The sequence below is a fragment of the Microcaecilia unicolor genome, chromosome 5 (assembly GCF_901765095.1).
Source record: "Microcaecilia unicolor chromosome 5, aMicUni1.1, whole genome shotgun sequence".
NCBI lineage: Eukaryota > Metazoa > Chordata > Amphibia > Gymnophiona > Siphonopidae > Microcaecilia > Microcaecilia unicolor.
The window spans coordinates 326,770,256-326,798,191 of NC_044035.1; the positions used below are offsets into that span (position 1 = coordinate 326,770,256).

General features: G+C 48.5%; 1 protein-coding gene across 12 annotated transcripts in view; it reads left to right on the plus strand.

Annotated features, from left to right (window-relative positions):
• The window catches only part of TERB1 (telomere repeat binding bouquet formation protein 1), a 241,566-nt gene that overhangs the window by 196,716 nt on the left and 16,914 nt on the right, over positions 1 to 27,936 (plus strand). For all 12 annotated transcript variants that reach the window (XR_003942250.1, XM_030204477.1, XM_030204483.1 and 9 more), the window contains one exon: positions 12,349 to 12,437. Coding sequence is in view for 11 of the 12 variants with exons in the window: in XM_030204477.1 (XP_030060337.1) it covers positions 12,349 to 12,437 (89 nt within the window). In the remaining variant the exon portion in view is untranslated. The remainder of the gene's footprint in view (positions 1 to 12,348; positions 12,438 to 27,936) is intronic.

Genomic DNA, 27,936 nt, shown 5'->3' on the forward strand with positions numbered 1-27,936 from the left:
AAACGACCAAGTGCAAGCCATTTGGTCATGGGAGGAGCCACTATTTGTAGTGCACTGGTCCCCCTGACATGCCAGGACAACAACTGGGCACCCTAGGGGGCACTGCAGTGGACTTCATAAATTGCTCCCAGGAACATAGCTCCCTTACCTTATGTGTTGAGCCCCCTAACCCCCCCCCCAAAAAAAAAACCCACTACCCCCACTACCATAGCCCTTATGGGTGAAGGGGGCACCTAGATGTGGGTACAGTGGGTTTCTGGTGGGTTTTGGAGGGCTCGCTGTTTCCTCCACAAACGTAACAGGTAGGGGGGGATGGGGATGGGTCCGCCTGTCTGAAGTGCACTGCACCCATTAAATCTGCTCCAGGGACATGCATACTGCTGTCATGGACCTGAGTATGACATCTGAGGCTGGCACAAAATATTTTTAAAGATGTTTTTTGAGGGTGGGAAGGGTTTGGTGACCACTGGGGGAGTAAGGGGAGGTCATCCCCAATTCCCTCCGGTGGTCATCTAGTAATTTCAGGCACCTTTTTGTGCCTTAGTCATAAGAAAAACAGGTCCGGGTGAAAACGTCCAAGTGCTCATCAGGGACATCCTTGTTTTTTTTATTATGGGTCAAGGACGTCCAAGTGTTAGGCACGCCCAAGTCCCGCCTTTGCTACGCCTCCGACACGCCCCCTTGAACTTTGGCTGTCCTTGCGACAAAGTGCAGTTGAAAACGTCCTAAATCAAGCTTCGATTATGCCGATTTGGAGTCCCTGGGAGAAGGACGTCCATTTTCCGATTTATGTCAAAAAATGAACATCCTTCTGTTTCGAAAATGAGCCCAACTGTGTTTCTAATTGGAAATATGCCATATTGATTGGTAGCTATAAATTTTTAAGCATTTTAAATTTTATTTTATGCATTTTTAAATGTTTTTTGTTTATTATTACAGTCCTTGCAAGTACCATTTGTTTATTCTATTGGGTCTCTTCAGATATAATTTATCACTAAGAATTTGCTAAGGCTTTCCTTAAATTGTGCTAGAGGCCAGCTATTGGGGAATCTGCAATTCCTGCAAAATCACTAAGGAACTATATAATTGCAGTCAATTACTTCCTATTTCCTACAGTTTTGTCTGTCTTGTACGTTTATCAGCTTGAACTACGTGAAATTCATCCCACAATGTATGTTTGTTTATTATGACTTGATATACCGCATTTTCTGGCACATAGGTCAAAGCAGCTAACAATTCTATAAAACCAAAATAGAAAAATAAGAAAGGAACTACACAATTATTCTAAGCAAACAAGAAGAAAAAATAAAAGAAGCCACATTTAAACCCTACAGAATGCCTGGTTTAAAATGCCAAAAACCCCATTCAGTACTCAAATACCATCTGAAAATAATGTATCTTAAGGGCAGACAATTTTTGGAAAAGATAATTTAGCTCAAAATAAGGAGATGCTCATTCTAAAGAAATGAAACCAAAAAAAGGTGCTATGAGCTTCTATTACAAAGCTGCGCTAGCGATTCCCTTGTGGCAAATGAGAAGAAGCCCATAGGAACTGAATGGGCTTCCTCTCATTTGCCCCAATGAGAGGATGCCCATTCAATTCCTATGGGCCCTATGTCTGGTGCTTTCCAGATGAGCCCTCGCAGATGGAGGCAACACAAGGCAATGCTCATTAAGTGTGTAGCATGCACAAGCACATAGGGCAAAATCACAGCTGCTAAATAAGGAGGGATTCCAACATGAAGTACTTTGAATGCCAATATCAAAATTATAAATTTTCTTTGAAATAATATTGGCAGCAAATGTAAATCAATTTAGCAGAGGAGATTTAGGAATTCAGCCTACAGATATTAGGGGTTTAGTGCTAGATCAATCTGATTCATGTTCAGAAGAGACCTAAATGTAGTACTTTAGGTCAATTTCAGGCTGTTTCATTGGATAACCTTGGAAAATTAATAGCGTCCTTGCATCCTTCAACTTTAATTTTTTGATCCATGTCCTTCAACTTTACTACTGGCTATGAAAGATATAACGTTTAATTCTGTTATGCCTTTGATTTAATAAATCTTTGAGATCGAGAATTGTACCTAAGGCTTGGAAGACTGCAGTAGTTAGACCAATATGGAAGAAACCTACATCAAACACAGGTCTGCCGAGTAGTTTTAGACCGGTATCCAATTTGCCATTTTTATCTAAAGTTTTAGAAAAGGTGATTTTGTTGAGAAGCAGATGGTTCTTTCTGAGTTTGTCTGGTTTTAGGAAGTTCCACAGTACAGAAACTGTTTTGTTGGACATTGTTGATGATTGTTGGAAATATTTAAGATAAGGAGAATGATGTCTTTTTGGTTCTATTAGATCTAAGTGCTGCCTTTGATACTCCCTCAATTCTATTAACCAGATTAATGGAAATTGGGATATGTGATGTTGCACTACTCTGGTTTAGATATTTTTTAGAGAATAGATCCCAGAGTGTGTTGGTTGAATCTGAACTTTCTAAACCAGTCATTCACTCCTCATTCTTATCTGTTCATCATGTTCGGTCTGTATGCTTGCTCCTCCCTGTGTCCTTATTATGTCCTCTCCTTCTTGCCCTGGTCATCTCATGCCTCGTCTATTGTAATTCTTTCTGTGCTGGTCTCCCTCTTCATAGCACAAACACTTACAGTTAATTCAGTCCACTGCAGTCAAACTCTTACACAATGCCCACCGTTTCAATCGTGTCACCCCTCTCCTGCAGAAAGAACACTGCCTTCCCATTTCAGCCCAAATTAAATTAGAAATACTCTTGTGGGTCTATATTTCCAGGTTCCCTACTGCATCCCCTTATCTTAACAGTCTTCTTATCCCTTACTTCTCCCTTCACTGCCTCTGCTCCACAGATGACAGTCTCCTCACTCTTCCACTGCCCTCACTCCTGTGCCTCAACTGTACCCATGACTCTGCCTTTAGCTACCTTGGACCCAGACTATGTAACAACCTGCCACAATTTCCACCTTCAAGCAAGCACTTAAGACACACTTCTGTATTACCTTCTTCCCTCCATCATAGCTCCTTCCTCTTGCACACTCTCTTAATTTTATACTTCCCTTGATCTATCTACCCATCCCGTTGCTCCCCTTTCCTTAAATAGACTCCTATTGTGTAAACCGCTTTAATGCCTATGCGAAGGCCCTTAGCGGTATATCAAGCTTGTTGAAATAAAATAATAAATACTTTTTGAAATATGGTGGTACCAGAAGGTGCTCTATTGTCACCATTGCTTTTTAATCTTTATGTACGTCCAGTTATTGACATTGTGTTGAGATATAGAACCCATATCCACTCATTTGCTGCTGATATTCAGTTATATATTTTGTTGGGATCTGCCCAAGAGGGCCAATTGGAGAAATTGTGAATTTGTGTGGCTGAAATAAAAATTTGGATGATGTTGAATAATTTGCAATTGAATATGTCCATAACTGAATTCTTATGATCCTTAGAGGTAATTGTCAGTTTTCTCATCCATCTTTATCATGAGAAGGGTCTAATATAGTGACAAAAGACCAAGTACGTAGTCTGGGAGTTTTGCTAGATTCTGGATTAACTTTTGACAACTATATTTCTCGTCAGTTGGTCTCTTCTTCACCTATCATATCTCACCTATTCTTTCTTCTTTGCATTGGCTTCCAATTAAAAAACTTAGCATTTTCAAAACACTAGTGTAGGCGTTTAAAGGGCTTCTCCGAGGACAAGTAGGCCCTATTATTCTCACAAGTGGGTAGACGCCGTTCCCGCATTGCCCGGAATGGCAATATTGCCATAGAAAAAAATAGAGCTGCACTCCAGCACGCATGTGCCAGTGGCTTCCCACCTGTCATGCAAAATTTCAGTTTTGCTTTTTCCGTGTAAGGAGCAGCTGCTTTCTGTGCTGGCTCCTCATACGCCCAGTCAGAGCGTTCTCGAATTTTTCAGTGCCTTCAGCAGTTTTTTCTACCTGCACTTGTTGCCTTTTTATTTTCTTACAGAAACCGCCCCCCCCCCCCCCCCCAAAGTATTTTCCTTTATTCCTTTGTAATTTTGTCTGTGTTTGTTTCCTTTATTTTTCGACGCAGGGTGCTTTCAGACCTGCCCAGTCGGGCTTTTTGTCTCTTTGTTCCTCTTGTCCTTTTGTTCAGGCACCATAGTGTCTTTTGATTTGGCCGGTGCTGGTTTTCCTTCCATGTCCACAAAGACTCTCGGTGGCTTCAAGCGTTATACTTAGTGCAACTGGACCATCTCAAGGAAAGACACCCATTTTTGGTGTCTTCAGTGCCTTGGGCCTGACCATAGCCCTGCCAACTGTGACATCTGCCTTCATATGAAAAAGAGGACCCAGGTTTCCCGAGAGGCTCAAAGTGCGAAGAATTTTGGAGCCCAGTTTGGTCCTTCGACATCAGCATCGAGGTCGGAGGCATTGACATTGAGCATCACACTGACACCAGAAGCCCAGATAGAAATGGATGCTGTGAGACCCCGTGACACTGGGAGCAGTGAGGCAATGAGTGGGTCTCCACCTGTCTCGAGGCCTTCTGCTAGCAGGCCCCCAGGGACCATCCATCATCGGACCCAACCCCGAGGTGATGGGTGGATTCGATGTCGGCACCGAGGAGTATGGGTGACGTACATTGGGCGAAGGCCAAGAAGCACTAACACCGATCTCTGATACATGATGCTGGGAGCTCTGGGGCACTGAAGTATTCGGCACTTGAGAAGCGTCAACACCGGAAGGACCGCTCCCCCTCTATTCAGGAGGTGCCAATGTGTGTTTCTCCTAGCAGCCGAGATCCTGCACCAGCTCCAACAATTCTGCAGCCTGCGCCTCAGCCAACGCCACAGTCTATCCCGATGATGGCCCTCAATGAGGGCATCTGGGCCTTGCTCCCTGAGCTTCTGGATGGCCTAATGCATCAATGTGCATCAGTATCAGGGGTGCTTGCACCTACCATACCTTCCGCTGCGGCCCCGTCTGGCACTCAGCCCACAGTGCAGACGCCAGCGCCGCTTGCGACACTGGTGTCAACAGCCATCCAGGCCAGCACCCCCCTGACATCGGTGGAGGAAGCTTCACCAGAGTCGAGCTGGGAGCCAGCTTCTCAATGCCACTCTCGAGAACATGGGTCCTCGGCATTGAGGCAGGCCCGGTCTCGAATATCCCTTAGGGAAGTGCTATCCAACACCAAGGAGGAGCGCTCATGGGAATCGGAAGAGGATCCTAGGTACTTTTCCTCCCACAAGTCCTATAGGATTCCTTATGATCCCTCCCCTCCACCTGAGAGCCTCTCTTTCACCTCTTTTGGTACGTAGAAGTGGAGGATGAGCCCAGAGCCAAGATGCTCAAGGTCCTGGACTACACCTCCCCTCCTAAGGAGGCAGTGATGGCTCCTCTCCACAAGGTACTCAAGGAAGTCCTCGTTAGGAACTGAGTGTCCCCTCTGTCTGTCCCTGTGGTCCCCAAGAAAATTGACACTCAGTACAGGATCCATAGTGAGCCTGGGTCTTTGACATCCCAGTTACCTCATGATTCCATGGTGGCAGACTCCGCTCTCAAGAGAGCCAGGAGTAGTAGGGACTATGCCTCGACTCCCCCAGGCAGAGAAGCTAGAACCCTGGACTCTTTTGGGAGACAGATGTATCCGGCCTCTATGCTCATTGCCCTTATCCAGTCATATCAGCTCTTCATGAGCGTGTACTTGCAGAACTATGTAAGGCAGCTGTCAGACTTGGTTGATATTCTCCCTCTGGAGCAGGCTGAGCCGTTTCGCCAGTTGGTCAAGCAGAAGAAGGCATGTTGCAAGTTCTTGGCCAGGGACGCTTATGACACTTTTAACAAGGCATCCAGGATCTCTGCCCAAGATATAGCTAAGCACAGACTCTCATGGCTACATGTCTTTGACCTGGAGCAGAGGTTGGCAGATGCCCCTTGCCGAGAGGACAATCTTTTTGCAGATAAGATTGAGGAGATTGCTGACCAAATGAAGAAGCATACAGATACTATCTCTTCTGTCTCCTGTCGGGCAACTTCTGCATCTGCCTCCTCATCCAGGAGGTATTTTGGCAAGGTGCGGAGTGCTCCCTATTACTATTCTAGGTGTAGGTACACTACTGCAGCTTGCCAGCCTGCTCAGGCTCAGCTCCAGCATGCTCATTCTCGTCACCAGCATGCGCCCAAGGCTCTGAGTTACAACAGGAGATGGGGAGGAGCAAGACACTGATCAAAGAAGGGCAGGGATTCTATTCCTGTACTTCCATGTGCAGAAAAAGACAGAGGGGATGTGTGCCATCCTAGACCTAAGAGCCCTGAGCAAATTCCTAGTCTGCGAAAAGTTCAGGATGGTTTCCCTAGGCACCCTTCTTCCTATGATTCAGAAAAATGATTGGCTATGCTGTCTAAATTTGAAGGACACATGTACACACATCCTGATACTTCCAGCCCACCAGAAGTATCTTCGGTTTTGACTGGGAACACATCACTTTCAGTACGCGTGTTGCCTTTTGGCCTAGCACCAGCTCCCAGGATCTTTACCAAGTGTCTAGCGGTAGTCACAGCATCGCTAAGCAGACTGGGAGTTCATGTGTTTTCTTATCTTGATGACTGGCTGGTGAAGAGCACCTCGGAGGATGGTGCTTGGGAGTCCATGTGGATGACTATTCAGGTGCTGGAGCTACTAGTTCAACAATTGGAGTTCATAGGAGCCCTGCTCAACACGAGGACCATTTGAGCTTACCTCCCGGAGACACGTACAGAGAATCCAAGATGTGTGTGTCCAAGATTCGGGCATTGCAGCAGGACACAGCTCGGCAGATGTTGAGATTGTTGGGCCATATGGCTTCCGCAATGTATGTTACACCCATGACATGCCTGCACATGAGATCTGCTCAATGGACCCTGACTTCTCAGTGGTTTCAAGCCATGGGGAATCTAGAATATGTCATCCAGGTATCCCTGGAGCTTGTATGCTCTCTTCAATGGTGGACAGTTCGGTCAAATTTGACCTTGGGATTTCCTTTCCAAATTCCTCAGCCACAAAAAGTGCTGATGACGGATGCATCGCTCCTGGGATGGGGAGCTCATGTAGATGGGCTTCACACTGAAGGTGCTTGGTCCCTTCAGGAAACAAGTCTTCAGGTCAATCTCCTGGAGCTCTGAGTGATCTGGAACGCACTAAAGGCTTTCAGAGATCGGCTGCCCTATCAAATTATTCTAATTCAAACAATCAGGTTGCAATGTATTACACCAACAAGCAGGGGGGTACTGGATCTCGCCATCTGTGTCAGGTAGCCATCCAGATGTGACATTGGGCTTGCCAAAACAGCATGTTTCTCCAAGCCACTTATCTGGTGGGCATAAACAACGACCCGGCCGACAGGCTGAGCAGGATAATGCAACCACATGAGTGGTCTCTAAAATTGGGCATAGCCCACAAGATCTTCGGAGTGTGGGGCACCCCCTCAGTGGATTTTTTTGCCACTCAGATCAACCACAAGGTCCCTCAGTTCTGTTCCAGGCTTCAGGCCCATGACAGGCTAGTGCCAGAAGCCTTCCTTCTACATTGGGGGACAGGCCTTCTGTATGCATATCCTCTGATACCGCTAGTGGGAAAGACTTTGTTGAAACTCAAGCAAGACCACAGAACCATGATTCTGATCGCACCATACTGGTCGCGGGAGATATGGTTCCCTCTTCTGGAAATATCCTTCGAAGAACCATGGAGATTGGAATGTTTTCTGACCCTCATCACATAGAACAAGTGGTCGCTTCTTCATCCCAACCTCCAGTCTCTGGCTCTCATGGCTTGGATGTTGAGAGCCTAGAATTTGCTTCCTTGGGTCTTTCAGGGGGTGTCTCCCAAGTCTTGCTGGCTTTCAGGAAAGATTCCACTAAGAGGTGTTATTCTTTTAAATGGAGGAGGTTTGCCATCTGGTGTGACTGCAAGGCCATAGATCCCCTCTCTTGTCCTACACAGATCCTGCTTGAGTACCTTCTACACTTGTCAGAGTCTGGTCTTAAGACCAACTCCATATAGTGCAGTTAGTGCTTATCATCAGCATGTAGAAGATAAGCCTATCTCTGGAGAGCCTTTAGTTGTTCGCTTCATGAGGGGTTTGCTTTTGTCAAAGCCCCCTGTCAAACCTCCGCCAGTGTTATGGGATCTCATCGTCGTTCTCACCCAGCTGATGAAAGCTCCTTTTGAGCCACTCAATTCCTCCATCTGAAGTACTTGACCTGGAAGTTCATTTTCTTGGTAGCTGTTACTTCAGCTCATAGGGTCAGTGAGCTTCAGGCCCTAGCAGTGGTGCAACTTATACTGAGTTTCATCACAATAGAGTAGTCCTCCGCACACACCTTAAGTTCCTGACAAAAGTGGTGTCGGAGTTCCATCTGAACCAATCGATTGTCTTGCCAACATTCTTTCCCTGACCCCATGCCCATCCTGGTGAAAGCAGCTTGCACACCTTGGACTGCAAGAGAGCACTGACCTTTTACATGGAGTGAATGAAGCCCATAAGACAGTCCACCCAGCTTTTTGGTTCTTTTGATCCCAACAGGATGGGGGTCGCCATCGGGAAACACACCATATCCAATTGGCTGGCAGATTGCATTTCCTTCATTTATGCCCAGGCTGGGCTGACTTTGGAGGGTCATGTCATGGCTCGTAATGTCAGAGCCATGGCTGCGTCGGTAGCCCACTTGAAGTCAGCCTCCATTGAAGAGACTGATGTGGTCCTCAGTCCACACATTCACATCTCACTACTGCCTTCAACAGGATACCCGACGCAACAGTTGGTTTGCGCAGTCAGTGTTGCAGAATCTGTTTGAGGTCTAGAATCCAACTCCACCCTCCTAGGCCCGTTTTATTTTGTTCCAGGCTGCACTCTCATCTAGTTTGTATTTAGTTTCAGGTTAATCTGTGTTAAGTCCTCACTGTTGGGAGGCCCAATTGACCAATGTTTGTTGTATTGGGTGAGCCTGGATGCTAGGGATTCCCCTCTTGTGAGAAGAAGCAATCTTACTTGTCCTTGGAGAAAGCGAAGATACTTACCTGTAGCCGGTATTCTCCGAGGACAGCAAGCTTCTTATTCTTACAATTCCGCCCACCTCCCATTGGAGTTGTCTATTTGCGTGTTTTTATTTGTTTTTTTGTTTCATGTATTAAACTGATGCAGGCGCATTCATGTGGCGGACAGGAAGGCACTTGTGCTGGAGCACAACTCGCGCTCCTAAAAGTTCTAGTTAATTCTATGGCAAATTTGCGAGGTCCGACAACGCAGGATGGCGTCTACCCAGTTGTGAGAATAAGAAGCCTGTGTCCTTGGAGATTACCTTCTACAGGTAAGTATCTTCACTATCTCCATGGTGTCAACACTGCAAACCACTTAACTTCCAGGCAACCAAAACCAATTAGCAGACAAGCTAAATCACTGGCTGGACCCTCTCAATGGTCCCTCAATGAACTGGTGACCCACAGCATATTCAACTTCTGGGGTCTTCCCAAAATGGAATTATTTACAACATGATTCAACAGCAAATATTGCCTCTTTTGCTTCAAAAATCCTTTGTGACAAAGAATAGTGCATCATGCTTACTCACTGTGGAACCAGGCTTACTCTATGAATTTCCTTATTGCCCCTGCTCTCCAAAGTCATTCATAAGATCATTTGAGCCAGAGCACATGTAATCCTAGTAACGCCTCTTTGGCCATGCTAGATTTTTTGGTTCCCCTGGCTTTTTTTTTTTTGCTAGCAAAGGATCAGCTATCTTCTTGGGGATAGAAACAGGACTTTCTAACCCAACTGTAGTGTTGACTCCTTCATCCAGATCTCAAGTCTCTCTCACTAACAGCATTAAAAGACAAGTAGTCACAGAATTCCCACTTTCAGACATGATTCAAAAATTCTCATGGCCTATAGATAGGCCTCAACCAGAAAGTTTTATCACATCACTCTGGTGTGTAGCTAAATAAATGTCAGGACCCTTGCTGTTGTCCCCATCCCCATGCTTTTCTCTTATTTACTAAACCTTTCCAAGTCTGGCCTCAAAACTACCTTGATTTGTCTCCATTTGTTTGCCATTGCAGCCTACCACAAGCAAGTGGATGAGAAATCTGCATCTCTCACATGATAGTGTCCATGTGGGGATTGGTGAACATAAAGTTCCCTGTCTGGAAACTTCTCTTCCATGAAACTTTAATATGCAATTTCTGTTGCAACCTTTTGAACCCTTGAGCCAAGCATCCCTCAAATTTCTCACAGAAGATACTCTTCCTAGTTTTCGTAACTTCTATAAGAAGGGTCAGTGAGCTTCACACTTTGGTTCACTACCCCCTTACACCCAGTTTTTCTCTATACAATCACTCCAAATTCCTCTAGAAATTTGTTTCAGAATTTTCTCTCTCTCAATCCAGTGTCCTTCCAGTTTCATTTTCAAAACTTTAATCGCATAAAGCAAAAAAAAAAAAAAATTAGAATCACATGCTGGACTGTAGGGGGCCCTCCTATATTACCTCCAGACCACCAAGTGCATCAAGAAAGGATTCCAGTTGTTCTCTCTTTTAATCTGAACAAGCCAGGCATACCAGTCACCAAAAACACTTTCTCTACCGTAAATGAATAGTTGACTGTTTTCTACTGTCAAGAGGTAAATGTCCTTCTACAATCCCACAAATGAACACATCAACTTCGAGTGATGGCTGTTACCATCACATCAACGCCAGTAATGGATAGTTGACACATTCATCAAACATTACCTCTTGGCAGCGTGTTTTTTCTACCGAAAAAGGTACCGGTACTCAAATGCCAGGGCACCCTTCAGGAGTGGGATGATCACTGAGGGACCCACCCCACAATAGCCAGGCCCCCTGCAAACAGTCACAGAATCTATGACAAGGCAGAATTTGTATGTAGAGCCTGAGCTCCTTCATTAAAATATGAGGACCATGGGTCAATTTTAGCAGACAAAGGAAAAGGTGCCGGTACTCAGTATCCCCAAGTACCCCCTCAAAAAAAGCCCTGCCTCTTGGTCTAAGCATCTCACTGAGACAGCACCTCCAGACAATTGGTACTACAGAACCTTTTTATCTAAATAGATTTCCTATTACCTTGTTTCATCCTTACCATTGAAATACTATGTGTTATAGTCATTTCCATGACATTTATGGTTATCTCATGTTTGTTGCTGGGTAATATTAAACAAGTTACCCAACTCTTGAGTTCCTTCAATTTAATTTAATTTGGATACTTATTATCCACTTCACCATCCCATCTCATCTTCTTTGTCAGGTTGCCTAATAATGTATTCAACAAAGTACATATCTGGGCAACTCTCAGCTTGGTAATCACTGATAGTGTGCCTGCATCACCCCTGCTTGTGTACAGAGAAATCAGCATTACTTAACCGATAATAAGGGTTCTCTGTGGACTACAGGGGAATGCAGCAACATATACCTACTCTTTCTTTCCTCTCTCAGAGAGGACCTTCTATGATCAAATTTGAATTTATTTAGGAAAAGGTGGGAACAAGGTGGAGCATAGGAGATCACATGTATGCTCATGAAGGCCTGAAGGCTATGCCTGAGCTTTAGTGAGCACACCCAGCACAGAAACCATCAAGATGATATCTCACAAAGTGTATGGATGAACTCACACTATACCTTCTCTTTAAGCTGGAAATACTTTTAAAACAAATAGGGGGAAATGTTTTTTTCACTCAAAGAATAGCTAAGCTCTGGAACTCGTTGTTGGAAGATGTAATAACAGTGATTAGCCTATCTGGGTTTAAAAACGGTTTGGGCAAGTTCCTGGAGGAAAAGTCCATAGTCTGTTGTTGAGAGACATGGGGGAAATCCACTGCTTGCTCTGAGATTAGTAGCATAGAATGTTGCTACTATTTGGGTTTCTGCCAGGTACTTGTGACCTGGATTGGCCACTGTTGGAAACAGGATACAGTGCTAGAAGGACTATTGGTCTGGCACAGTATGGCTATTCTTATGTTCTTATTCTCTGAAGCTACAAAAAGAACTGAGTAGCCCACATGCACAACAAAGCTATATCTTTGCTTCTCGAAAGACTAGGGGAGAGATTCCTGCATCCAGGTTCTGTCAATGACATCACTCATTTGTGAAGACTTCCATTCTGCCTTCCATGGAGAGCACCCTCTGCAGGTAAGTAATTTTGGCTTTATTTCAAGACACAAAACTTGCTTGTGGTCGTATTTACATTTTGGATTCTTGCATGTACTGAACATAGAAACAAGATGACAGAGTTCTTGAAGAATATTAGGCCACGTGCAAAAATTAAATCTCATGAAAAAATAAAAATTTTCTACAATTGCAGATATACAGACTGAAGAAATTGAAAATGCACATGATGTAAAACTGAAAACCTTGAATGAAAAACACATTTATTCATGCAATGAACACAAGGTAATTTTTATTCACCTAGCAGTCTTCTCCTGCACATTTGCACCTCCATTTCAATGAGATCTAAGGCTCGTATCCTGATGCCATGAGTATTTTTTGTAATACATGTGCATTATTCTGCTATTTTATAACACACACACACACACACACGTCCTCTCATCCACTAACTCCCCACAATGTATGTAGTCTGATCACTGCAACAACACTCTTTGGTCATTGACCATGCATCAGGGCTCTTCATGGAACTCTGGAATCACAGGGCTCTATGTCCAGCCGTTAGTCATCACACATGAATGATGACCATGACTCCCTCCCCCTGTAGCTGTGAGTACTGCTTCAGCAGCATCCTCAGCCACAGCTGACCCAGGAAACAGAAGACCCAATTTGGGGATTATATGAGGGACCTTTTACATTGCAAGTGACTAGCAGTTTCACTGAGCCACCAGGCCAGCCTCAAAGTAATTTTTATGTCCATACTAAAGGGGTTGTTTACTAAAGCTTAGCTCAAGTTATCTGCAGCAGGGCTCATAGGAATAAAATGGGCCCTGCTGCAGATAACTCAAGCTAAGCTTTAGTAAACAGTGGGGTAAGTCTGCAAATTGAGATGTTGAATCTTATACTTATGCAGAGAACACCAGTAATGTACTTTATATTGAACACAATTTGTACCTTGACAGTCTTTGGTTAATATAAACATCATTAATCAATAGCATGTGCAATAAATAGAAGCTCGAGGAGATTAAGTAGCCTGACCAAACAATCAGAGCCCATAGCAAACCTAGAACTATAACTCATGGGGGACACAAAATCTGCAAAGCATAAGACTCAAAATCTTATTCTATATTTTAGATCTCAAGAGTTATGAGAATTCTGATACCTTGTTTGAAAATTTACCATTTTAAAGAACAATACATTGGGGATAGATTGTTCTTTACCTCAGGTTTCAACAATTTTGAACTCCCACAATGTACTGTAGGCATTGACACAGCTTAAAAGTCAAAGATGCATATATGAATGTCATTCAATATTTTAAATGCAGTAATTGATAAAGAATAGTTTTATATGGAAATTAATGACTGTACCTAACTGCTGAAAATGAAATAGTCTGCAAATTTAAGAAATTATTTTTCAACAGTGGTAGGGGAACCCTGCACAAACTTCATACTGTTCAGATCAGATTTGCTACCTCTTATCCCAGTGCCTTTAGTTCTATAACATGTGCTAGAAAACCATAACAGGAATCGTGATAATTTTTTGATGACTTGACTTTAGAAGTGTCAAGTTTTGCCAATCTCAAGCACTATAGTATAGCCTCATAAAAATGAATCTGTTGCCAATAATGTGGGGAATAACAGAAGCTTATCTGAAAGGGACACCAACGTGAATTTAAGGCTAATGGAATATTAAAATAAAACAGCACAATGGTATTAATTCTAGAAAAACATCTATATAGTTACAGCATGAGTGAGATATGAGAATTAGAAACTGCCCACAATTTTTGCTGTTTGTATTGGTTAATTAATGTTGAACACTTTGTATTAGAATTAGAAGAGAATGAAGAGACCTTAAGTGCGTTAAACACTTACCCCCCCCCCCCACCCACCCTTTTACTCAGCCACATTCATGCCGCAGCCACTATCACGGCTTAGTAAACAGGGGGGTTAATGTGTGGTAAACCACAGAGTAGCTGTTTCTGTACAACTGCATTAAGGGTTTTTTTCATTATTATAGCAGTTACCACGCAGTAAACCAAGTGTTAAGTTCTTTCTGTGTTAAGGGGCATGTCATGGGTGAAAAATGCCCATGGATGCCTTAGCTCACTACATTTACCATGTGGCAAATGGCTAATGCACAGTTAATAGGAGAACATTTACTGCCTCCTAAATAGGATATGGTAAGTGCTCTCGCATTAAGGGGTTCTTTTACAAAGATGTGCTTGCGTTAAATATGTGTGCGCTAGATGCTAGAGATGCACGTATATTCCTATGGGTGTCTCTAGCATTTAGCGCGCACTAAAAATGCTAGTGCACATTTGTAAAAGACCTCCTAACTGGAGCCAGGTACCGCACGGTAATTCGTGCTTTAACACAGGACCAGAAAAAGAAAATGCTGATTCCACCCCCCGTTGGTTGCCACATAAAAATTGCAGCTACTACACGGTATATTTCCATGTAAAGCCACGGTAACTACATATTTTCCCACACTTAGTGAAAGAGCCTCTTAGTTACAAAGTTACCATTGTTAAGAGAACTTCAAAAATTGATGTCAGAGTTAGTCTTTTTTGGTGGGGTAAGAGGGCAATGAAATAAAACAAAATGCCTCTTACATACTAATGTACTAAAGTGTAAAAAAAAAATTCCCAAAAGAAGGCAACACATGAAAAGCATATTTAAAAAATGGCCCAAAACATGGACATATTATCTCCTTTTTGGGGAAATTCACAAAATACATCCCTTCTCTGTAGAAACTTTCACATATGGAATGATATTTTAGAAAGGACTTCCAAGACATAAATACAGAAAGGAATTTCATAGCAAAATAGGATAAGATAGATAAGACAAATTTCCTCAGCGACCCTCCAGACCGGTCAAGACGCGTGGGTTATGTCCTCCTACCAGCAGAGGGAGACTGAGAAAACACTAAGCTTTTGAAGCCTGTATATATAACCTGTGCAGAACCTCCACTAGCCAGTATTTTCTCAGTCTCAGCAGAGGTAGCAGTTGACAGCCTGTGCAGTCTCCAATAATCTGGTGAGGTAGTTTGTCATTGGGTCGTAGGATTTTTTCCTTCCAAACTTTATTCTGTTGCAGTACCCTGTACGTGTGTGTAAAAAAAAAAAAAAAGTGCTTTGGGGCCCTGGGTCTGGTGGGGCCCAGTTTTTCCCCCTGGGGTGTTACACCTATGTTTGGGTCCCTCCCCCTGTGCGGCTCTCTATTTCTGTTTGCTTGGCAGCTTTGTGCCTCGGCTGCTTTCTCAGTATTGTAGCCTTGAGTGCCTTACAATTTCCAGATGCCAGAATTAGAGTACTGTGCCTTTAAGGTCAGTTATTCTATTTCATTTTGCTTGCCAGCTTTGTGCCTCGGCTGCTTTCTCAGTATTGTAGCCTTGAGTGCCTTACAATTTCCAGCTGCCAGAGTTGGAGTACTGTGCCTTTAAGGGCATTTATTTCTTTATTTTCAGCGGACCGAACGGGGGTTTCGATTCCTTGCTGGAACGAGAGAGCAGCGCTTTCTTCAGTGCTTTTGCAGTGTGAGTGAGTTTTTGGTTTGGCGCGTTTGCGGAACAGCTTTTCCCTTCCCTCGTGGTTTATGGCGGCCCAGCTCCTCCGATGTCGCGCGTGCTCGTGGTGAGGGGTAGAGGCGCCGGGTGCTCAGTGTAGCTTTGCGGTGCACCTATAAAGGTGGCTGCGGCACCCCCCGACTTGACCGCGGAGGGATCGATGGTGTCGGGAGTCTCCGGGTCAGCGGGAGCGTAGGCAGGGCCGCTGTCAGCGGGAACAGTTTCGGCGGGAACAGCCGCCATCTTGAGTCTGACGCGGCCCGTGGAGCCAGCTGTTTTTGGGCCTGCGGCCTCCGTTTTTGGCACAAAAGGGCCTAATGACGGTCCAGGAATGGTGGGCTTTCCTCCAGATTTTGTCTGGACGCGGTATCAGGCCTGGAGATCGGGACCCCCCCCCCCCCCCCTAATTGGAAGAGGGGGCTATTTCCGTCTTGGCTGAGAGACCACGGTTAGAGTGGTCAGAGGACAGGCAATGTTTTTCTCCTGTAGCTGCAGAAGCTGTGCTTAGTGATCTGGGGGAGTCAGATGGAATTGACGGCTCTCAGGAGCAGGATTGGTGGATTCCTGGAGAGGATCCTTCAATAGTGCGGATTTTCCATAGAGATGAGCTGTCAGAACTCATAGATCAGGTGTCGTCCACCCTTCAGTTTGGTCCTGAGGTGGCTTTGGGGGAAACTGTCCAGGATCCGTTGGTGAAGGGCATTCAGCGTCAGGCGTGATCCTTCCCTATGAACAAGGATCTCCGGGAGATGATTTGTCAGGAATGGGATTTGCCGTGTAAGGTGGCAAAGGCAATGGCGAGGCTTTATCCCCTCCCTCAGGACGATAGGGATTCCTTTAAGGCTCCCACGGTAGATGCAGTAGTGACGGCAGTAATTATAGCTATGGCTATCCCGGTTGATGGAGGAACGGCCCTCCGTGATCCTCAGGATAGGAAGTTGGGATCTTTTCTCAAGCGTAGTTTTGTTTTGTCGGCTCTAGCCCTGCAGGCCTCGGTTTGTGGGGGTCTGGTAGCTCGGGCATGTTTTCGTTGGGCCGAGAAGCTCCTGGATGATTCGGTAGATGTTGGTTCTTCTGGGGGTCAGGAGTTAGCCGACTTGGACATGGGTTCATCCTTTTTGTCTGAGGCTTTTATGATTTGTTGCCTACTTCAGACAAAAAATATGGCTATGGTTGTGGGTCTCTGCCACTTAAGGGAGCTATGCTCTTTGGAGAAGATTTGGACAAGTTAGTGTGAGGTCTTAGTGATACCAAGGTTCTATGGCTTCCAGATTTTCGGTTCAAGGCAGGGGCCAGAACTAGTTCCTCTCGAGGACGGTTTAGGGAGGCTCAGCGGTATAGGCCGGGCAGATCGAGTGGGACCTACCCCTAGCTGTCTGTTTGTCTGTCCAATTTAGATTGTAAGCTCTGTTGAGCAGGGACTGTCTTTTCATGTTAATTTGGACAGCGCTGTATAAGTCTAGTAGTGCTATAGAAATGTTTAATAGTAGTAGGACCTCTAGGGGTCGGTTTTTCCAGTGCGTACAGTTCTTTCGTGAGAATCGTCGCGGAGGGCGTGGCTTTTCCGCAGGAGGTTAGTATTCACGCCGCAATTCCCAATGAAGGTGTGCGGGCTCAGGCTCTGGTGCATGTTGGGGCTCGGCTGAGTCTGTTTTACCAGAGCTGGGCCCAAATCAGGTCAGATCAGTGGGTTCTCAAGGTGTTTCGAGGCGGATATGCGCTGGAATTCGAAAGCTGTTCTCCCGAAGTGTTTCTGGAATCCCTCTGTCGGTCTTGGAGCAAGAGGGCAGCAGTGAGGGACACTCTGCGGTGGCTGCTCGCGTTGGGAGCCGTGGTTCCTGTTCCTTCAGATCAGCAACGCTCAGGGTGCTATTTGATCTATTTTGTGGTCCACAAGAAAGAGGACACTTTTCGTCCCATTTTAGATCTCAAAAGGGTCAATGCGGCACTCAAGGTGCCCTCTTTCCGGATGGAGACGTTGCGGTCGGTCACTGGTGCGGTCCGGAAAGGAGAGTTTCTCACTTCCCTGGATTTGACGGAAGCTTATCTTCACTTTCCTTCGTGCAGCCTTTTGGTTCCAAGTTACAGGGTCTGATTTGTCGGTTCCTTGCAGAGAAGGCGCCGACGGCCCGTACTTATCGTCAGGTCCTGGGCCTGATGGCGGCGACCATAGAGGTAGTTCCGTGGGCCAGGGCGCACATGCGTCAGGTACAGTCAGCTCTGTTCAGTCGTTGGTCCCCTCTGTCGCAGGACTTGGAAATGTGTTGTCCGCTGTCGGTGGCCCCTCGTCTCAGTCTCCGCTGGTGGCTCAACCCGCGCAAAATGGGAACAGGAATGCCGTTGGAGTCCCCACAGGGGCTGGTAATGGTCACGGATGCCAGTCTGCAAGGTTGGGGGGCACATTGTCTCGGTCAGGTAGCTCAAGGCCGGTGGTCTCGGGCAGAAGCAGAGTGGTCCATCAACCGGCTGGAAACTCGGGCCATTCGGGTGGTGCTCCAGGCCTTGACGTCGGTGGTTCGCCACAAGGCAGTCCGAGTGCTCTGTGACAATGCCATGGCAGTAGCATATGTCAACCGTCAAGGGGGGACGAAGAGCCTTGGCGGCGCAGTTGAACTCATCTTCAGGCTCTCTTGGCAGCGCATGTGGCCGGGGTAGGTCACATAGATGCAGATTATCTCAGCAGGCACACTCTAGATCCCAGAGAGTGGTCTTTTCTTCGGTCAGTGTTCCAGTGAGTTGTGTCGGTCTGGGGACTTTCGGTGATCTTAGGGCAACGGCTCGCTATGCGCAAGTTCAGAGATTTTTTTTTTTCAGTCGCTGAAGAGACCCTTGAGCGGAGGGAATCGACGCTCTTCTGTTGCCTTGGCCTCGGGAGTGACTGTATGTGTTTCCTCCGTGGCTGTTAGTCGGTCGAGTAATATAGCGCATCGAACATCACTTCGGTCGGGTGATTCTGGTAGCTCCGGATTGGCAGCATCGACCATGGTACGGAGACCTGGTTGGCAGGGGCGGCGGCCCTGCCTTTGTTGGGATCAGTTCTGTGTCAAGGCCCGATAATCATGCCGGATCCGGCTCGGTTTTCGCTTATGGCTTGGCTCTTGAGCGGCACAAGTTGAAGAAGAAGGGCCTTTCGTCCAGTGGCTTTGCTACGATGTTGAGTTGCCGTAGACGATCCACTTCCTTGGCGTATGTCCGGGTTTGGAGAATCTTTGAGCACTGGTGTGAAGACCATCGAGTTCGGCCGTTTCGCTCTTCGGTGGCGGAAGTTTTGGAATTTTTGCACGATGGTGTTGATAGGGGTCTAGCCTTGTCTACACTGAAGGTTCAGGTGGCAGCTTTGTCATGTTTTCGTGGGAAGCTTCAGTGAAAGTCCTTCGCGTCTGTGCCTGAGGTAGTGCGTTTTTTGGAGGGTGTTAAGTTGCTGCGTCCACCTCAGTGACGGATGGTGCCTCCGTGGGATTTGAAGCTAGTTTTGGATGCTTTGATCAGGCCTCCGTTTGTGCCGCTGGTATCGGCATCTTGTAAGGATTTATCTTTTAAAGACGGTCTTGTTGGTGGCGATTACTTCAGCACGGAGTGTTTCAGAGCTTCAGGCTTTGTCTTGTAGGGAACCATTTTTGTCCTTTCTGAGGGAAAGGTTTCGTTGCGGACGGTGCTTTCCTTTTTTGCCCAAGGTGGTTTCCGAGTTCCATGTTAATCAGGTCATCTCTCTGCCAGTGTTGGGTGATATGGCTGGAGATTCGGAGCAGCGTGGTATTGCCAAGCTGGATGTCAGGAGAGTTTTGAGTTGTTATCTCTCTGGAACTCAGGACTTCAGAGCCTCTGACCGTTTGTTCGTTCTTCATGGTGGCCCAAAGAAGGGTGCAGCGGCTCCTAAGGTGACCATAGCACGGTGGTTGAAGGAGGCGGTTGCATCTGCTTACTTGGTGAAGAGTCCTGTGGTGCCTAGGGGCTGGTCTGCTCATTCCACTAGGGGAATGGCAGCCTCGTGGGCGGAGAATAGTATGATTTCTCTGTTAGATATTTGTTGGGCTGCGGTTTGGTTTTCGTTGCATTCCTTTGTGAAGCATTATAGGATTCCTGTGCATGCAAAGGACGAGGTGCGCTTTGGGGCAGCAGTTTTGACCTCTGGCCTTAGTAGGTCCCTCCCGTAAGTTAGTTACTGCTCTGGTACGTCCCACGCGTCTTGACCGGTCTGGAGGGTCGCTGAGGAAGGTGAAATTAGATCTTACCTGCTAATTTTCTTTCCTCTAGACCCTCCAGACCGGTCAAGAGCCCGCCCTGTCTGTATTGGAGGCCAGGAGGTGTGTTTGTTGGATAATTCTTGGCTGCTGTAGATTGTTGTTTCTCTAATTGCAGACTGTTTATTTCTGTTTTGTGATAGGAGTCCGGGACAGGTAGGGCTCTTCTTTGATAGTCCACCTGTAGAAGCCCAACTGTTTTATCAAAGGCAAAGGAACATGTTTCCGTAAGAGCAAGCGGAAGATGTTTCTTGTTTTTGCAGTTTACTGTGACCACGTACAGGGTTGCTAGTTGTTGTTAGTGTTTTCTCCGAGGACAAGCAGGCTGCTTGTTCTCACTGATGGGTGACGTCCACGGCAGCCCCTCCAATCGGAAACTTCACTAGCAAAGTCCTTTGCTAGCCCTCGCGCGCCCGCGCGCACCGCGCATGCGCGGCCGTCTTCCCGCCCGAAACCGGCTCGAGCCGGCCAGTCTTCTTTTGTCCGCACTCGGTACGGTCGTGTTTTCGCCATGTCGAGCCCCGGAAAGTCGACCTCGCGCGTCCAATTTGTTTTGAACGTGTTTTTTTCCTTCGGGAAAGCTTTGTCCTAGTCGGGAAGTGCTCCGGAAACCCCCCGCCGGGTTTCGTGTAAATCCTCCCCGTACTTCCAGCTTTTTTGCCCCGGTAAGTTTTCTTTCGTCGTCGGGGTAGGCCTCTTTTCGGCCTCGGTCGAGATTTTTTCTCCCTCTAAATTTGGTGCTTCAAATTTCGCCATTTCGGCTTTTGATTTCGCCGGCGTGATTTTTCCGCCCATGACATCGAAGCCTTCCAGCGGCTTCAAGAAGTGCACCCAGTGCGCCCGGGTTATCTCGCTCACTGATCGACACTCGTCGTGTCTTCAGTGTCTGGGGGCCGAGCACCGCCCTCAGAACTGCAGTCTGTGTTCCCTGCTTCAAAGGCGGACTCAGGTAGCGAGACTAGCCCAGTGGAACGTGTTGTTCTCGGGCTCTTCGTCGGCATCGGCACCGGGATCTTCGAGTGCATCGACGTCGTCAGCGTCCAGACCATCTTCCTCGGCCGCCCCTGCATCGAGTGCATCGAGGCATCGGGCCTCTGCATCGGCGCCGAGACATCGGATAGCTGCATCGACGTCGGTGGTACCAGGACCTCGTCTGCTGATGTCGTCGGACGGTGGTGCATCGGGTGGAGTGCAGGTGAGGGCTGTCCATTCCCCTGCTGGTGGCGGTGAGCCCTCGGGTGGGTCTCCTCCTACCCTGAGGGCTCCTGCGGTACAGCCCCCCCGAGATCGACCTTCTTCAGTCTCGGCCCCGAGGAAGCGACGGATGGATTCGACGTCCTCCTCGTCGGTGCCGGGGAGCTCTGGTGACATGCTTCGGAAGAAATCGAAGAAGCATCGACACCGGTCTCCTCCCCGTGTCGGCACCGAGAGCTCTGGGTCGCCGAGGGATTCGGCACCCAGCAGGCATCGGCACCGAGAGGACCGCTCACCCTCTGTTCAGGAGGTGTCGATGCGCTCCGCTCTGGACAGCCCGGAACAGCCTCCACGCCCGGAACAGGTACTGACGTCGACGCCTGCATCGACCTCTCAGCCTTTCTCTGCAGCCGCTCTAAACGAGAGCCTCCGGGCCGTTCTCCCAGAGATTCTGGGAGAGCTGTTGCGCCCTACCCCTCCGGTACCGGCGGTGCTTGCGCCACCGGTACCGTCGAGCGTGGCGCCGGCTGGCCCATCGCCCAGGTTGAGGTCCCCGACGTCGGTACCGCGTGCGGTACCGACCGCGGCCACCTCCCAGGAAGGCTCCCCGACTACGTCGGCGGAGGGAGCTTCGCCGATGCGGGCGAGGGAGTCTACCTCTCGACGCCCCCATCGTGGACGGGGTTCCACGGAGTCGAGCAGGGCGAGGTTGCAGACACAGGTCCGTGAACTTGTGTCTGACACCGAGGGTGAGGCCTCGTGGGAGGAAGAGGAAGATCCCAGATATTTCTCTGACGAGGAGTCTGAGGGTCTTCCGTCTGATCCCACTCCCTCTCCTGAGAGACAGCTTTCTCCTCCCGAGAGTCTGTCTTTTGCCTCCTTTGTCCGGGAGATGTCTACGGCCATCCCCTTCCCGGTGGTTGTGGAGGACGAGCCCAGGGCTGAAATGTTTGAGCTCCTGGACTATCCTTCTCCACCTAAGGAAGCGTCCACTGTTCCCTTGCACCATGTCCTGAAGAAGACATTGCTTGCGAACTGGACCAAGCCATTAACTAATCCCCACATTCCCAAGAAGATCGAGTCCCAGTACCGGATCCATGGGGACCCAGAGCTGATGCGCACTCAGTTGCCTCATGACTCTGGAGTTGTGGATTTGGCCCTAAAGAAGGCTAAGAGTTCTAGGGAACATGCTTCGGCGCCCCCGGGCAAGGACGCTAGAACCTTAGACTCCTTTGGGAGGAAGGCCTACCATTCCTCTATGCTCGTGTCCAAGATCCAGTCTTACCAGCTCTACACGAGCATACACATGCGGAATAATGTGCGGCAGTTGGCGGGCTTGGTTGATGCTCTTCCCCCTGAGCAAGCCAAGCCTTTTCAGGAGGTGGTCAGGCAGCTGAAGGCGTGCAGAAAATTCCTGGCCAGAGGAGTTTATGACACTTTTGATGTTGCGTCCAGGGCCGCTGCTCAAAGTGTGGTGATGCGCAGGCTCTCATGGCTGCGTGCCGCCGACCTGGAGAATAGAATCCAGCAGCGGATTGCGGACTCGCCTTGCCGTGCGGATAACATTTTTGGCGAAAAAGTCGAGCAGGTGGTAGAGTCTCTCCACCAGCGGGACACCGCATTCGACAAGTTCGCCCGCCGGCAGCCTTCAGCTTCTACCTCTACAGGTAGACGATTTTTTCGGGGGAAGGAAGACTGTTCCCTATACTTCTGGCAAGCGTAGGTACAATCCTCCTTCCCGACAGCCTGCGGCCCAGGCTAAGCCCCAGCGCGCTCGCTCTCGTCAGCAGCGTGCGACTCAGCAAGGCCCCGCGGCTCCCCAGCAAAAGCAAGGGGCGAGCTTTTGACTGGCTCCAGCAGAGCATAGCCGACATCCAAGTGTCAGTGCCGGGCGACCTGCCTGTCGGAGGCAGGTTGAAAGCTTTTCACCAAAGGTGGCCTCTCATAACCTCCGATCAGTGGGTTCTCCAAATAGTCCGGCAAGGATACACTCTCAATTTGGCTTCAAAACCTCCAAATTGTCCACCGGGAGCTCAGTCCTACAGCTTCCAGCACAAGCAGGTACTTGCAGAGGAACTCTCCGCCCTTCTCAGCGCCAATGCGGTCGAGCCCGTGCCATCCGGGCAAGAAGGGCTGGGGTTCTATTCCAGGTACTTCCTTGTGGAAAAGAAAACAGGGGGGATGCGTCCCATCCTAGACCTAAGGGCCCTGAACAAATATCTCGTAAAAGAAAAGTTCAGGATGCTTTCCCTGGGCACCCTTCTCCCCATGATTCAGCAAAACGATTGGCTATGCTCTCTGGACTTGAAGGATGCCTACACACACATCCCGATACTGCCAGCTCACAGACAGTATCTGCGATTTCAGCTGGGCACACGCCACTTCCAGTACTGTGTGCTACCCTTTGGGCTCGCCTCTGCGCCCAGGGTGTTCACAAAGTGCCTAGCTGTGGTAGCAGCGGCGCTTCGCAGGCTGGGGGTGCACGTGTTCCCATATCTCGACGATTGGCTGGTGAAGAACACATCCGAGGCAGGAGCCCTGCAGTCCATGCAGATGACTATTCGCCTCCTGGAGCTACTGGGGTTTGTGATAAATTACCCAAAGTCCCATCTTCTCCCAGTGCAGAAACTCGAATTCATCGGAGCCCTGCTGGATTCTCGGACGGCTCGCGCCTATCTCCCAGAGGCGAGGGCCAACAACTTGTTGTCCCTCGTCTCGCGGGTGCGAGCGTCCCAGCAGATCACAGCTCGGCAGATGTTGAGATTGCTGGGCCACATGGCCTCCACAGTTCATGTGACTCCCATGGCCCGCCTTCACATGAGATCTGCTCAATGGACCCTAGCCTCCCAGTGGTATCAGGCCGCCGGGGGTCTAGAGGACGTGATCCACCTGTCCACGAGTTTTCTCGAATCCCTGTATTGGTGGACGATTTGCTCCAATTTGACTCTGGGACGTCCCTTCCAAATTTCTCAGCCTCAAAAAGTGCTGACCACGGATGCGTCTCTCCTGGGATGGGGAGCTCATGTCGATGGGCTTCACACCCAAGGAAGGTGGTCCCTCCAAGAAAGCGATCTACAGATCAATCTTCTGGAGTTGCGAGCGATCTGGAACGCTCTGAAGGCTTTCAGAGATCGGCTGTCCCACCAAATTATCCAAATTCAGACAGACAATCAGGTTGCCATGTACTATGTCAACAAGCAGGGGGGCACCGGATCTCGCCCCCTGTGTCAGGAAGCCGTCAGCATGTGGCTCTGGGCTCGCCGTCAAGGCATGGTGCTCCAAGCCACATATCTGGCAGGCGTAAACAACAGTCTGGCCGACAGGTTGAGCAGGATTATGCAACCTCACGAGTGGTCGCTCAATTCCCGTGTGGTGCGACAGATCTTCCAGGCGTGGGGCACCCCCCTGGTGGATCTCTTCGCATCTCAAGTGAACCACAAGGTCCCTCAGTTCTGTTCCAGGCTTCAGGCCCACGGCAGACTGGCGTCGGATGCCTTCCTCCTGGATTGGGGGGAAGGTCTGCTGTATGCTTATCCTCCCATTCCTCTGGTGGGGAAGACTTTGTTGAAACTCAAGCAAGACCGAGGCACCATGATTCTGATTGCTCCCTTTTGGCCGCGTCAGATCTGGTTCCCTCTTCTTCTGGAGTTATCCTCCGAAGAACCGTGGAGATTGGAGTGTTTTCCGACCCTCATCTCGCAGGACGAAGGGGCTCTTCTGCATCCCAACCTCCAGTCCCTGGCTCTCACGGCCTGGATGTTGAGGGCGTAGACTTTGCCTCTTTGGGTCTGCCAGAGGGTGTCTCCCGCATCTTGCTTGCTTCCAGGAAAGACTCCACTAAGAGAAGTTACTTCTTTCATTGGAGGAGGTTTGCCGTCTGGTGTGACAGCAAAGCCCTAGATCCTCGCTCTTGTCCTACACAGACCCTGCTTGAATACCTTCTCCACTTGTCTGAGTCTGGTCTGAAGACCAACTCCGTAAGGGTTCACCTTAGTGCAATCAGTGCATACCATTACCAAGTGGAAGGTAAGCCGATCTCAGGACAGCCTTTAGTTGTTCGCTTCATGAGAGGTTTGCTTTTGTCAAAGCCCCCTGTCAAGCCTCCTACAGTGTCATGGGATCTCAATGTCGTTCTCACCCAGCTGATGAAACCTCCTTTCGAGCCACTGAATTCCTGCCATCCGAAGTATTTGACCTGGAAGGTCATTTTCTTGGTGGCAGTTACCTCGGCTCGTAGAGTCAGTGAGCTTCAGGCCCTGGTAGCCCAGGCCCCTTACACAAAATTTCATCACAACAGAGTAGTCCTCCGCACTCACCCTAAGTTTCTGCCAAAGGTTGTGTCGGAGTTCCATCTAAACCAGTCAATTGTCTTGCCAACATTCTTTCCCCGTCCTCATTCCTGCCCTGCTGAACGTCAGCTGCACACATTGGACTGCAAGAGAGCATTGGCCTTCTATCTGGAGCGGACACAGCCCCACAGACAGTCCGCCCAATTGTTTGTTTCTTTTGATCCCAACAGGAGGGGAGTGGCTGTAGGGAAACGCACCATATCCAATTGGCTAGCAGATTGCATTTCCTTCACTTACGCCCAGGCTGGGCTGGCTCTTGAGGGTCATGTCACGGCTCATAATGTTAGAGCCATGGCTGCGTCGGTAGCCCACTTGAAGTCAGCCACCATGGAGGAAATTTGCAAAGCTGCGACGTGGTCATCTGTCCACACATTCACATCTCATTACTGCCTGCAGCAGGATACCCGACGTGACAGTCGGTTCGGGCAGTCAGTTCTTCAGAACCTGTTTGGGCTTTAGGATCCAACTCCACCCCCCGAGGGCCCTGTTTGTTCTGTTCCAGGCTACACTCTCAGTTAGTTGGTAAATTTTTTAGGTCAATCTCAGTTATGTCCTCGCCGTTGCGAGGCCCAATTGACCAATGTTGTTGTTTTGAGTGAGCCTGGGGGCTAGGGATACCCCATCAGTGAGAACAAGCAGCCTGCTTGTCCTCGGAGAAAGCGAATGCTACATACCTGTAGAAGGTATTCTCCGAGGACAGCAGGCTGATTGTTCTCACAAACCCGCCCGCCTCCCCTTTGGAGTTGTGTCTTCCCTTGAAGTGTATTGTCTTGCTACATACTGGACTGGCCGGCTCGAGCCGGTTTCGGGCGGGAAGACGGCCGCGCATGTGCGGTGCGCGCGGGCGCGCGAGGGCTAGCAAAGGACTTTGCTAGTGAAGTTTCCGATTGGAGGGGCTGCCGTGGACGTCACCCATCAGTGAGAACAATCAGCCTGCTGTCCTCGGAGAATACCTTCTACAGGTATGTAGCATTCGCTTTTTTGTTTCTCTGCTTTGTCAGGGTTATACTGGCTAGTGGAGGTTCTGCACAGGTTATATATACAGGCTTCAAAAGCTTAGTGTTTTCTCAGTCTCCCTCTGCTGGTAGGAGGACATAACCCACGCGTCTTGACCGGTCTGGAGGGTCTAGAGGAAAGAAAATTAGCAGGTAAGATCTAATTTCACCATTCACACAAATCAACACAGTTCTAGCCCCCCTCCCCCAAAAAGTAAAAAAAAAAAATATACCGTATTTTTCGGACTATAAGACGCACTTTTTTCCCCAAAAATTTGGGAGGAAAATGGGGGGTGCGTCTTATAGTCCGAAGGTAGATTTGGCTGGCTGGCAGGCCGCCCGCCCTCCGAGTTCGGGATCGCCGTCAGGGTTACCTCCTCCCCCCCCCCCCCCCGCCCTGGCCCTGTAACCACTTCTCCCTACTCACGCGATCTTCCCTGGTGGTCTAGTGACGTCGGGGCAGGAAAGAGCTCCCTCTTTCCTGCCCAGCGCGCTGCTCTCCATCCTCCTGTATGCAGCCTGACGGTCTCGGCGCGATTCAAAATGGCCGCCGAGACTTCAATTCTCGGCGGCCATTTTTAATCTCGCCGAGACCGTCAGGCAGCAATGCATACAGGAGGATGGAGAGCAGCGCGCTGGGCAGGAAAGAGGGGGCTCTTTCCTACCCCGACGTCACTAGACCACCAGGGAAGATCGCGTGAGTAGGGAGAAATGGTGACGGGGGGGGGGAGGAGGTAACCCTGACAGCGATCCCGAACTCGGAGGGAGGGAGGGATTCGGACAAGACGCACCGGAGCACCTAGGTTTTAGAGTTGGGAAAAAGGAAAAAAAAAATTTTCCTATTTCCCTCCTCTAAAACCTAGGTGCGTCTTATAGTCCGAAAAATACGGTATCTCTCTATATAAAAGGCAACACCAACGTTCTATGAAGCCTCCAGCCGGAAGTGTGAAGGGGGAGAGATATCCGGTTTCTCCATGAGTGTCTGCCCCGCCCTCTCTGTAACACAAACAGTCAGTGAAGGAAAACAGTAAAGCACGAAATCAAATCGCTCGCTCTGTAACAGTGAAGGACTCAGAGGGGGGAGGGGAGAGAAGCCAGAGGGCAGGGACACACGCACTCCCACATGTACACAAAAGAAAACCTTGCTAGCCCCCGTTTCATTTGCATCAGAAACGGGGCTTTTTTACTAGTGTATATATAAAACCCACTAGTTAAGACACATCAGGATCCGCTCTGGAACGGTAAGGCACAGAAGTGAGTTTTAAGAAGGGATTTGAAATTTGAACCTGGGGAATGAAGGCTCAGAATGAATATGTGCAAGGGGAGAATTCCATAGTTCAGAAGCAGGCAAAGTAAAAGACAGAAATGTCGGGTGGAGTCAGACGGTTGGATATCCATTTCTCCTATATTTTAGAATGGGATCTTCCGACATAGTCTGCTGTAA